Source organism: Mus pahari, chromosome 5, assembly GCF_900095145.1.
Source record: "Mus pahari chromosome 5, PAHARI_EIJ_v1.1, whole genome shotgun sequence".
Classification (NCBI taxonomy): domain Eukaryota; kingdom Metazoa; phylum Chordata; class Mammalia; order Rodentia; family Muridae; genus Mus; species Mus pahari.
In genome coordinates, this window is record NC_034594.1 from 111,192,848 (window position 1) to 111,205,722 (window position 12,875).

The following is a 12,875-nucleotide window of genomic DNA, read 5'->3' on the forward strand; positions in this document are numbered from 1 at the left end:
ACTCACTTTGTAGACCAGGCTGGCCTCGAACTCAGAAATCCGCCTGCCTCTGCCTCCCAAGTGCTGGGATTAAAGGCATGCGCCACCACGCCCGGCGAAATTTGTTTATCTTTAAGGGTCTCCTTCTGTAACCCAGGTTAGCCTAGAACTCAGTGTAAACTGGCTGGCCTTGAACTCAGAACGAGCCTTTCCTTAACTTTCTGAGTGTTAGGATTACAAGCATATGCCTCCACATCAGGTATTTTGTTTTGTTTTGTTTTTTAAGGAAAAAACCACCTCATTAGAAACTTTAGGGGAAAATATCTTCATCCCATTCAATGTTATAGTCCTTGTCTACAGCTCACTTAATCCTTGGTTGCTTTAGCTGTTGCTTTGACTGTTCATTACAATACAGTCAGACCATCCTCAAACCCTTGGTTAACACTGAATACAAAACCGTGTTGTATAAAGACGAGCCCTATCACACAACTAAAATCCTTTATAGAGAATACCCCTTCCCCGTGCCTGCAGGACGTCAGACTGCAGTGCTTCTGTATGTTCTCATGACCTCAACACGAGCAACAACCCCTTCAGCCCCCTCCGGAGCACATGCAAAGTTTTACAGCTGAGAACAGCAAGACCTGGCAATGCTGGCCCTAGCCTGTGGCAGACCCAGCTACAGGCCAAGAAGACATCACCCGGCTACAGTCCACCTGACTGCCCATTTATCCATCACTTCAGCTTTCAGCAACAGCTAAAAACACTTTCATTTTTAAAGACCCAATGTGTCCTCTTAGGGCCATGGCTATAGATGTAAAAGCACCCAGAATATTAAGAGTGTCTGGGTTTAGCTTTTTAAAGAATGAATGCTCTATCATAGAGTGGTTCTCTACTTATTCTGAAAGCTCCTGGTCTTAAACTCAATGGATTCTGCTGGGCCTGTGCAGCCTGGTCTTCAGCATCAGCCACATTTCTATACAGCAATAAAGGCCAGGAGACTAACCAGCAGGATGCATCCTAACTGCATGCTGGCAGCATTTTACTGGCCTCTTTTTAGATCCAATCAGGTAATTTTGACCTCTTCAGACCCAGTCAGGTAATTCCACACACATCTGTGCAAAACATTTTCCCTTCACACACTGCTTCCTTACTTTCTCTGTACGTACAAGCACATTTTAATCATAAGCAACCTAGGTTAGCAGACGCCACGGATATGTACTGTCACCTCTCCCACGAAGACAGCAAAGGCCTAACATTGATTTTTATAATAAAAAGGCTTAGAAGTCCAATTCAGAGTTTGCTTTTAAATCGGGAATAGAATATCTAGTCACCAAACGTGGCTCAGTCTTCGCTCAGAATCCAAACTCCTAAATAACTTTCCTGTATTAATTTGGTCTTAAGTTTCAGGAAATAAAATAATTACGTAGTTAAACATAGATCCTTATGCAAACAAGTGCTGTATTTACAATGTACCAATCCATTTACTTAAACCACAGGCATGAGAGGAACCCAGGAGACAAGCGCTCACCATTGGCCTACAGTAGCAGGGAACATCCTATTTCCATTTGCTCAGGAAACAATGGTTTACCACCCTAATGTCAGGGCAAACAAACAGTAAATACCTAGTTGATACTTCTAGCCAGTGGTACCATCTGCACTGTCTTGGACCTGGACAGTTAAATACTGGCTCAGTCCTTTGAAAAGAAACCTTCAAGAGTCCATGAATATGGTTTGTTTTCTAACTGGGTCACTTTATAAATAGTTTAAGAGCTGTTTGATGCAGCATTTTTCAGAACCACCTCTGAGTTGAAAGGGATAGAAGTGTTGAATTACTAACAAAACAATACTTAATGTCATGTCAAACACCATCTCCCAGTTAGGAGCTACTGGGAATGAAAGGCCTACCAAATCGAGCTGTAATAACCCTACAGCGATGGTCACACACACATTTCTTCTTTAACTCATACAAACAACACCCATTTCTTCTTTAACTCATACAAACAAAAGGAAAACCTATTCTCAAGCACCAAGAACATAACGAACAGCCAGAAAACTAGCCAGACTTTTCTTGATAGGATGGTTGGTCAGGATATGACGTACCTTCAGTTCCCTGAAGAAGATACTACTCCTGGCCCACTCAACAATGGAGAACAGGGTCTGGTCCGCCATTTTGCACAAAAGCCCAAATGCGCTCAGCTTTTCCTGCCTGTTTCGGTTATTCTGCTCTTGCTGGAGGTAAGCCATGATCTTTGCTTGAACTTGAGGCTCATNTGGTTCACACTTCAAAAGTTCCAGTATCAGGTGTGGAATACTGGCCGGAGAGTTTGTCTGGTAACCATCCATGTAGGAGTAGCCCATCATCNACTCAGGTGAGCTGGAGTAGGGGTCTGGGTACTCAGACTTGATGGCCCGACTAGGAAAGTGACCATAAGGTTGGTAACCGTGCAGGCTGCCATGAGGTGGCATTGTCATGCTAATGGGAGATGTGACAAAGGGACTTCTGTCATAGTCTGTCGGAGGCAAGGCCACATGGCTCAGAGGTAGGCCTTTGGAGGCAGAATGAATGTTCTGAATTGCAGAGGTCAGGTCTGAGGGCATTGCTTGGATCACCTGAGACATGGCTTCCAGCTTAAGTCCATTGGCTCGAATGAGGGCTTTCTTCTGTTGCTTCAAGGCCCTGTCTCTCTTGTACATCGGCCCGAACTTATTCCTGCCTCCTCGCATGCGGTCGGCTCTTACAGCTGGTGATAAGAGGAGGGACATATAATATATAAGAAGGGAGTTAGTAGCACTCTGAAAGATCTTGAGGAATTAGACAAGTTGACAATTGAAGAGTGTGTATGTGTGTGTGTGTGTGTGTGTGAGAGAGAGAGAGAGAGAGAGAGAGAGAGAGAGAGAGAGAGAGAGAGATGGTGTGTGTGATGGGTGTGTGTGAGAGAGTATTTTACTGTGATAGTCCATAGATATTCCAAGAAGACAAATGTCTTCCTTATGAATTCTTTCCTTCAAGGGGGTTGCTAATCAAAAATGTATTTTGGGTACCCAAGAAAGCATTAGCCCTGTGTGGACTAGAGACATTTCACAACAGATATTTAATATTGGGGTGTGTGTCTGAGAGAGAGATTTTCTTTCTGGTTGTGCCAGCTTCTAGTATACACACTCTGTCATGATGCTCATGGAAAACAACACTGTATACCAGCTGTGTATCTGCATGTATGTATTCGCACTAGGGTCCTCCCTCCCTTCCTTCTTTTTTTTTTTTTAAAGAAAAAGAGAATCAACCCCATTTTTGGATTAAATGCTTTTTCTTACATCTCCCTCAATCGTAGTTATCTGGGGCTACTCCGTTAAAAAGGTTAGGTGCCAGCGCTGCTTGAAAACCCCTTTCCACCTGTACTTTGTGAATACACATCAGAAAGGCACTAGCCATGCTTTGAACTGAAGTGGGATTAGACACAATTAAAACAAAGTCCTTTCCAAGTTGTCCAGAGGCTCTTCTGTGCCAGTTGTGTGGAATCAGGGCCAAACCTAATAGGTTAGTCAGAAGGGCCCTCCGAGGCCACCCACAGTGGCCAATGGTAATTAGACAGAACCCAGCAACCCCTGACAGCTTGGGACACTGAGATTGCTGGAGGTCAAGTTTTTTGAGCTTTTTAATCTTAGGATTAATATTCACATTAGAAAATGTACTACACATTCTAAGCATCCAAAATTCTACACTGGATCATAAGAGTTTTTTAATTTAGATAATTTATCAAATATTCTATTGTTCCATGACCATTGTTAAAGTATGGGTATAGCTATGGGCCACTCACACACAATTAGCACAGCATAATGTTGAGGTTAAAAAAAACACAACCTTTTTTCTTTCATTAAAAAAAAAATCAAATGACATGAACGAAGTTGCATTATTTGTTTTCTATCACATCTTCTGCAATATTAAAACTCATCTTATAGTTAGCATCTGCCACTATTTGGCAACTAAAGGGACTGATGATAAAATTAATAAACATCAAATTACTTCCTTTCTCAACCTCCCCTTAAAAGAAGTCCTTAGGCTGACCAAAGTGGCCACTTCTATTTGAAAAGAACTTGTTAGCAACTTGGCAGATTTACACAAAAACACAAATTCTTAATTTTTTTTTTCCCCATAACACTCCCAAGAATGTGTTCTATACAGCAGAAAACCTCCAAATAAAAAAGTAGCTTGCGTTTCCTTGATCAAATGAAGTACACTCTAACACAGTGCTGGGTACCCCGCCATATTGCGTTATTTGCAGTCTGTTTAATCTGTGGAAGGCCAGCAGGTCAGAGGCTGGAAAATAGCAGCACACCATAACAGTCATGAAGTACAAATTATTTACAGCAGTCACATATTAACTTCACTGGCTGCCAAGCTGAACCCGCAGCGTTCTTCGGCAGCTGAGAGTGACTTTTGAAGGCCCGTTCACCATCACTATTGATCGAGAGCCCATAGCTTGGCATGCTTTCTGCTTCTTAGTTATTATTGTATAGATTCAGTTACTACCTTTTTCTTTTAAAAAAAATATAGATGTATATTCTTTACGCTATTGAAACCTGAAATTCTGAACAAGAAATCCCTTTTCACAATGAAAAAAACTAACTTTTCTCAGGAACCACAAATTGTATAAATGAAACAATGGTACAACCATGCCAATTTTCTTTAAAAAAAAAAAAAATCTAGGGCATCTTGATTTAAAAAAAAATTAAGGGTGATAAGGGCGATTTCATTTCATTTTTCACATTTTTGCAAATGAATTTGATTTGTTCTCGGTAGAGCTGTTTCAGTTCTGTTGATCTTTTCAATATTAAGTGCATGGCGCCTCAAACTAAAGAGATGGGGAGTGGGACAATTTTCCTGCTTCTCTTTCTTTTCCCTGGTAGCTGTTAGCATGTTTAAATGGCAGGCAATTCTACAGAGTAAGGTAAGAAAACTCTCCATCACTGTCAACAGTGTTAAAGGGCTAGAGAAACAGTGTCTCCCTGCCCCACACACAATGTTTTAAAGTCCACATCCCTGAGGACTCTGGCAGGCTCTCACCTTCCAGCTTCATCCCAACATCGATACATTTTTTGAATCGACAGTAGGGACATCGTTTTCTCTGTGTTTTGTCAATTTGGCAATTCTGGTTCTCTATGCACGTGTACCTTTTTTGGTTTTGGACAGTTCGCTTAAAAAAACCCTGTAAGAGAGAAAATAGTGAGACGTAGAGTCTAACTTGCTTTTCTTCTTTCGTTGTCTACTCTAAGGAAATCACCAGAAAGTCGTTTTATTGTGCCACCGAGCCCTTATGTGGTCCTGAGGTTTAATTTCACATTTCAGCAAGATCAACCCTCAGCATCAGTGCCAGGCCTCAATGAAGATTTTTCTGGCCTCAGAATTATATTCCTGAAGAATTACATCAATTTTGTACCATTTCGTTCCAACAGTCAGAAAAAACATACACTCTATATTGACCTTTTTTTTTTTTCTCTTAAATCTGGCTTCCTATTAACACCCATGTCCCAAGCAGAGGTAAGTCAGAAGAACCCTGCCATTGTTTTTAGGTAGTCTCATACAATTTCAGTCACAAACCATTGTAAGACCTGAATAGCAAGTACCTCAGATCTTTTACAAATGTCAACACTTGACAGTTAAAAGGAAAAGGACTTCAAGAACAAAATGGGGAAATGTTCCTAACGCCACTGGAACCCATTCAAGGGTGGGAGCTGTGTTTTAAAGTCCAACTAATGGAAAAGACATGCACACAGGCAGGGATGTGTGTGAGCATAAGCCACGAAGCTGGATTGCAGCATAGCCTGTGCCTGTTTACACTTAAGGGGGCTGATCAGGAATGGTGTATGGCTTTCAAACGACTAACTCCTCTACTCTCTACTAAGATGGTATCCTTGCTTATTTGAGTGAGCACACACAAAAACAGCCTTGATTTGTTGTGGAAAACAAAGCAGGATTTCCTAGCAAAGGTGGTTAAAATAACTGCATTGAGTTTCTACTTTAAAGAAGATGTTGGGGAAAGATTAGAGAAAATTGAATTCATGGGGACTATTTTTTTTTTAAAAAAACCTGACAAATGCTTATGGTCTTGGGCAAGATTATTAACAATAAAAGACATTCCCCCTGCATTTAAATAAGTCATATGATACACTAATAAAAATTGTTCAATTAGAAACTAAAATCTGGTTTCTTGATACCTTAATTAAAAAAAAAATTCTTTTAAAATTATTTTCAGAATCCATCAGGATGAAATCATGCAGTTGGGAATTCAGACCTTCATGTCTTCTGGATTAAAGAAAAATGTTCCAATTTGCAGCCCAGATTCCTCTCAAATTAAAATGCACGTGGGTTGTACTCTGTCATGTTTCCTTTTAACAAGGATGCTTTAAATATAAATAAGTCAAGCAAAATCAATATTTAGGACTGTTAGAAATAAAGTCCTCCTATAGATACAGCACTATACTATATATATATATATATATATACTATAAACTATATACTATAAACTACTTTAAAGCCACCAGTCTGACAGTTTTCTAGAGCATAGGTATCTATCTGCCTTTGGAACTAAATCAGACATACTGTAAGTACTAGTCTCCCTATGACACTTCCCCCACCCCCCACTTTTCAGTTGGGAAAAAAAAGAAACAAACAAACAAACAAACAGCTTAGGTTTAGCTTTGAAGAGTTCCCATGGGTTTGGTCAGAACAGTTTATCTCTTTAGGTAGCACAGAAAGGGCAAACCTTGCAGCTTTCGCATGTGAGGAGACCGTAATGGTACCCTGATACTTTATCGCCACACACAGGACATAGCTCTTCCAGATCTTCATCATAGGAGTAATCCACCATTTTAAATTGAGATGCTGAAACAACAAAAAGAGAGAAAGGTGAACACGTGCCCTATTCATTTCCCAATATAGGTTTTAATGCTGCACTGAAAAGCATTGTCAATGTGGTCGGTGGCCAGATATCAGGTAAAATATAAAATAATGTTTACTCAAGTGGTATTGAAGAGGAGTACTTTTAAACATGAGAAGGAAAACATCTTTGTGCATCAATAAACATGTGCTTTACTATTTTTCAGTTTAACAACAACTCCAACTTTTTTTTTTTCGATTAACATTTTAAAGTGACCACTGTTTTCAGAAAAGAAACATGAACCATACAAATGTTAACAGCCTCAAATGTCTCCCAAAAGTTGCCTTTGCCTAATGAATGGAGCTGAATCAGGAGGTTCTAAGTGACTGGCACAAGCCTGTAGTGGCTTGCTGGAAGTACACCTCCCTTTGCTAGGCTTAGCAATGCTAATTTGCACATTTCGGCTTTTGCAGAGCAGAGAAGCTGCAGAAACCTGCTTCTCAGAAGCCAGTTTAACAACAGCTTGTGGCTCCCAGGGTTCAAGTCTGTTAGATTAATCAAAACATTCAGTTCCGCATTGACTGTAGGTCCGTTCTGACCACTTTCATCTCCTCACGTTTGAAAATGCCCTGTGAAAATAAAAACAAGGAAGAGGAGGACACCCGGAAGGGGGGCAGAAACAGGCAGAGGAAAAGAAACAGAAGAGGGTTTAGCAGAGTTCTAGAGCTTTGTAATGAACTTTACAAGCTTCAATAAGGAGAAGCAATGCAAAAGTATAAACACCTCCGAGATTGTCGGTTGAACAAAAAGCAGACCATGGTATCCCGTCTCCCTCTGACTAGGGTGTTAAGCCCTAGTCTTTGCAGCCAAAAAGATAAACTGTGCACATAAAGGTCAGTGGGCCACAGACCCCTAGGCACTATCAGATGGGACTGAGCACCCCACCCCTACTCCTAAGACAGAGGCAGAGCAGGGGTGGGCCAGCATCCAGGCAAGGGGCAGATCTGTACAACCAGCCACTACCGGTGTTCCCCGCACCCTCTTTAAACCTTTTGTGCACCCGGCTCTCGGGCCCCCTTGCTCAACCCTCTGCTACCCAAAGATGCACAAACTCCAAAGAGAGTTTGCTTTAAGTTAATCAGTGGCATTGCAAGGGGCGGGGCGGGGGAGGGGTACCCACGGCCTGGCAGAAGTTTCCTCAGATTTGTTTACTAAAAAGAAAATGGAGAAACTGCCCCTACCCCAGAGCCAAAATACTTTGCCTCTTTTTCACCAGGTGATATCTATTCTTTTAAAATGAAGTTCGCTTATTTCTGTCTTAACGAAGTGTCTGTTCCCCGACACAGAGCCCTGGACTCTAGCGTAAGTTGGTCCGAGAGAGCAACAGTTTGCAAAGATCTTGGGGTAGAGGCGCCAGCAAAGGCATTCCCTGGACTCAGAAATAGGGGGTGTTGAGCGTGCCTCTCTCCTGCGAAGCCAGCTCGTACCCCCAACTACTAGAGAGAAGCTGAGACACTCTAAAGAATCAGGACCTGAGGGTTTGGGGAAAGCTTTGGGTTGGGGGAGTTGACTTCGGTTTCCAGGTATGTTTCTGGGCTGAGCGGGGCTGAACTTTACTAGTTATGTGTTCTCTTCTGTCTCCCTGTCTCCCCGGAAAGTAACCTCTAACTTCACATTTAAGAGTATCGGATTGGCAATCCCTTACATTCATCGTGCCCATCTCAGAGATGCCACATAGAAAGAAAGACGGAAGCCCATCTTCCGGTAAAATTCGGAGTCTAAGTGGGGAGAGGTGCATCTGGGAGGCCAGAGAATCTTTTTTGTTTGTTTGTTTGTTTGTTTACTCACAGGGCACCTGGGGCACCTAAATTAAGAGTTCAGAGAACCAAATCCACCGTGGTTTGGAAATCCCTGCACCCCTGGGAAAAGCGAGGGAACACGGGGTCTTAAAAAGCTAGGTCCTCCGCTAATCCCCTTGAGGTTGGATGCTTCCCGCTGCCTGAGAATCCAGTAACGAATTTTCTTTCTGGGTTCCAGCACCCGTCAAAGTATGAATGTGTCCCTGGTAAGGGACCCAAAGGCGGGTGGGCAGGCGCGCACTGTCCTTGCTGCAAACTAACGCAAAGCCGCACCAGGCTTTTTCCCACGCTGCTTTAGAGCACAGGGCAAAGCTACAGTAGGGTCGTATCTGCTAGCCCCCCAGCAATAAGACAAGCTAGTGTCTTGGCTTGGGGGCAGGAAGCCAAGAAAAGCCCTCTAAATTTTACAAAGAAAATGCTACAAGGGTATTTCTCTCCGGTCCTTAGTATGCCGTGTTTCGCTCCACTGCGCTTTTTTGCCCCGGATCTCGCCACCCTAAATGCTCGCATGGGGCAGGAAGTAGCAAAAAGCCGGTCCTTCTGCCGGGAGGAAATTTAGCAGAGCCGGAGGCCAGAGCTCAGGAAGCAGGCCTGGAGCACTTATCAGGAATCCCAGGTGTATCTCTTCAAGCCAACCATGCTCCCTCAGTAGCAGACATACAAAGTTAGTCTGAGGCCAGGGAACTTCTACAACCCTACCCAAGGACTTGGGAAGACCCCAAGATCACCCAGGATATCTGACCCCACCCGCACGCCTGCGGTCCCCTTCCCTGAGCCTAAGGCGATCTTAGGTTTCCCCGGCCAGAGCGCACACCCTTCCATGGTGTACAAGAGCTCTTTTCTCAACACCTCTGATCCTTTCAAGTTCGCGCAAAAAGACTGGCAGGAAGCTTTAGGGGATCACAAGCCGGCTGGCCTCAGTATCCTGAAACTCCGGTAGGGGCGAAGATAGAAAAACTTTTCCTAACATTGTTTTCGCCTTGGCCCGTTGCTAAAATAAAGTTCTGAAGACTTTAGAGTGTAGAAAATACAGGAGATGAGATTTGGTCTTTTTCTGATGTTACCAATGAAGAATAGGGACACAAATGGAAAATCCATACTCTCGGCTGAGACCGAAAAGGTAACAACAAGCTAAGCACCCCAGCTCCTCATTCGCACGATACTGGACGGGAATAGACTTGGGGTGATTGGTGTTTTTACTTATGCCAGCAGTTTTGAGTTGCCTTAAAAGACTGCCGGGTCTGGCAAGGCTTTGGGGGTGCTTGTGTAATCGAACACCCACCACTAACACCACCTATCACCTTCCTGTGATCTCTACTCAGTCTTTTCCCTCCACACGGGAGCATATGCGTAAGAGCTCGAACCACCTAGAACCGGTAAGCAGAGAGGAATTCCACTTCTCAAAAGAAAGATTGTTCCACGGCGCCCTTAGCTTCCAGCTGCCCCCAGCTCCAGTTGACTCTGAGCTTGAAGTCTCTCTACTTAATTAGAAGTGGCCAATTAGACGTTGATAAGAAAGCACCATCCGCCTAGTTCAAGAGCCATTAACTTTTATGTTTGCGTCTAAAGAGGAGGCTGAAGCCGGCGCACCGCAAACTGCCAGCTGAGCTGCCCTGGTGCCCATGCTGCAGCAGGCTGAAGCCCGCGGGGTTAGCCCGAGAGAGTAAAAGCCAGGAACCAGAGCGCTGCGCCACACCGAACCGCACCGCACCCCCTTACCTTGCATGTTTTCCCGCATCTGCCCCTGTTCCCCATGCGATCGGACCAGTCCTGGGGCTTCCGTCTCCACTTTGGGCAGCATGACAAGGCGACTGCGGGTGGGAATGGGGCGTCGGTGTCGGTCCGGAAGCCCAGCACCTGGACACGGGCAGCACAGATTCAACTCCAGCGGAAAGAGAGAAGGGGTGATCAGCGTGCCCGCTCACCCACCCGCTCGCCGGAGCTGCCGGGCAGGACCTCGGAGCCCTGTCCGGTCCGGCAGCTTCAAAGCTGTCCCTGAGCTGAGCGCGGGAGATCTGGGCTACCAAGCCAGACTAAGAAGACCGAGTTCTGCTGCCCGGGTTCCGCTCCGCAAGGGCGGAGGCAGCGACAGCGAAGGCGCTGCTGCCCCGGACAGCGATCTGTGCGCGCCGCGCTCCGGAGGGCAGCAGAGGCGGCCGCCAGCTGCTACTGCTGCAGCGGCTGAACGGCTCCCGGACTCCTTCCCCTCCTGCACCCGCCCTCTGGCTCAGGATCGGCAGGGGTCTCTCTCTCTCTCTCTCTCTCTCTCTCTCTCTCTCCCTCCCTCCCTCTCTCTCTCCTCTCTCCTTCGCTCGCCTCACTTCTCTCCCCTCCTCTACTGTCCTTTCCTCTCCTCCGCCTCTTTCTCCTATCTCTCCTTCAGCTCCCTCTCTCCTAATATCACAAGTGTGGAGTTCTGAAGTTCCAACCTCCCACTCCTCTAGGGCGGAGAGCAACCCTTCCAGCCCCGAAGGTGACAGAGTCGGGAGGAGAGGGGAAGACACGCTGGAGAGGGGAGGTAAGCTGGAGGGGTGGGGGCAGTGGGGGGTGAGAGGTGAAGACAGTGAATGGGGACGCAGGTTCCCGACTCAGATCGGACACTAGCCACTAGCCAATAAGGAAGCTCTGGCCTCAGGGCCTGCCCCAACCTCTTCACCCCGCCTTAATCTACTCCACCCCACCCTGGCTTGAGACGGGAGGGGCGAGTGGGGGATATAAATGCTACTAGGTTTCTCAGCTATTGAGGAGCAACCTGTGTCTAAGTGAAGCGGCCATGGATGTGAGGGTTGAGAGGCCATTTCAAAGAGGAAAGGCAAGAAGGGCTGGAGAGTGTGGGTGTAGGTGGTCCTTGCCTGAGTGTGGGGAAGGAGACCTATGGAGTGAAGGACCTCCTTAAAATACCGAGAAAAAAAAAAAAGGATGTTAAAATCATGAATAGAGGGTGGTTGGTCCCACTATCAAGGTCCTCCATGAACACAGACATCAGAGAGGCACAACTGAGTGGCTGCACCCTGAAGAACCCAGGGGCTAAGGCTCACTTCGCCGGCCGACAGCGAAGTCACTGAGGTGTCTCTCCCTCTGCCACTTCTGCTTCCCCAGGCTGCTCACTAACCCACCTCCCTACTTATGGAAAGAACACTTGAGTCACTTGAGTCTTAAAATTATCTTAATGTCTGTCGAATTTTTAGTGAGACCTGTGTTTGGACCTAGAACAGAAAGATCCGGCCCTTGATTTCCTTCTAGAGTCCCTTTGGTGGCCCCATGCCCCCCACCCAACCTCCATGAGGGACAGCCTTTTTTTTTTTTTAAAGTTATAAAGAACCATCTGTTAGGCCACTAGCCCAGCTTCATCTTTAAAGTTTTCAGATCTCATCCCAACAAGATGAAAAACGTTCTCCCCAGCCTCCTGGAAGCAGGCAAAGGTTCATACCCAAGGTCTGCTGTGCAACTGGGCAATTATCAGAGTCCGCCCACAAGGGGGTGGATTTGAATCTCAAAAGAGCTGAATTTATTCTATTTAAATGGCATAGAGATCACATAAACTGCCCAGTCTAGTATTTAATGAATAAAATTATTCCAAATCATTGCTTACACTTTTATATGAAGTACGCTATCCATTGATGGCTAGCAACTCATGCATATTGATGTTCTAAACTGATTCATATTATTGCTGTGAAACTACACACACACACACACACACACACACACAGAATCTAAATTATTTGATTTCCAGCTTTCGCAGCATTTTTAGGGTCCTAATGTGGCCTAAGCATGTCCCTTCTGGCCACAGATATTGAGGGGGCCTGCCAATTAGTTCGTACGGTGTGGAGCAGGCTGAATTTGCCTCTATTAGTGTCCATTACCCTCAAGTTTTCGAGTTAGTATCAAGTAACAATGTCAATACATTCTCAGTATTGCCCCTTCTTTAAGACATCACTTTGAATTACAAATACATTTCTTACATAGTTCAGAAAGGGAGCCAGTCTCCAGGCTCACATCATTGTTCACTGCCTGCTTTACCTTGGAGTTCATGCAAACTTGAGAAATCAGTTTCTTTCAAAGTGTTAAGAACAAACAACGGTCCACTCACTGCAATTCTAAGGATTCATAATGGTCTTTGTTTACCATCTTCCTACCCACCAGCCAAGGATACAGGAACCCT

General features: G+C 45.0%; 1 protein-coding gene across 3 annotated transcripts in view; it reads right to left on the bottom strand.

The window, feature by feature from the left end:
* Positions 1 to 12,875, bottom strand: part of Nr5a2 (nuclear receptor subfamily 5 group A member 2) — a 110,851-nt gene that overhangs the window by 90,170 nt on the left and 7,806 nt on the right. For 2 of the 3 annotated variants that reach the window (XM_021198696.2, XM_021198698.2), the window contains exons 3-6: positions 10,433 to 10,570; positions 6,741 to 6,859; positions 5,042 to 5,183; positions 2,080 to 2,720 (exon numbers count right to left, since the gene is read on the bottom strand). In XM_021198696.2, the coding sequence (XP_021054355.1) occupies positions 2,080 to 2,720; positions 5,042 to 5,183; positions 6,741 to 6,859; positions 10,433 to 10,570 (1,040 nt within the window). Of the gene's footprint in view, positions 1 to 2,079; positions 2,721 to 5,041; positions 5,184 to 6,740; positions 6,860 to 10,432; positions 10,571 to 11,142; positions 11,249 to 12,875 lie in introns of those variants that run through there. The other variant, XM_029539246.1, reaches the window with a different exon arrangement.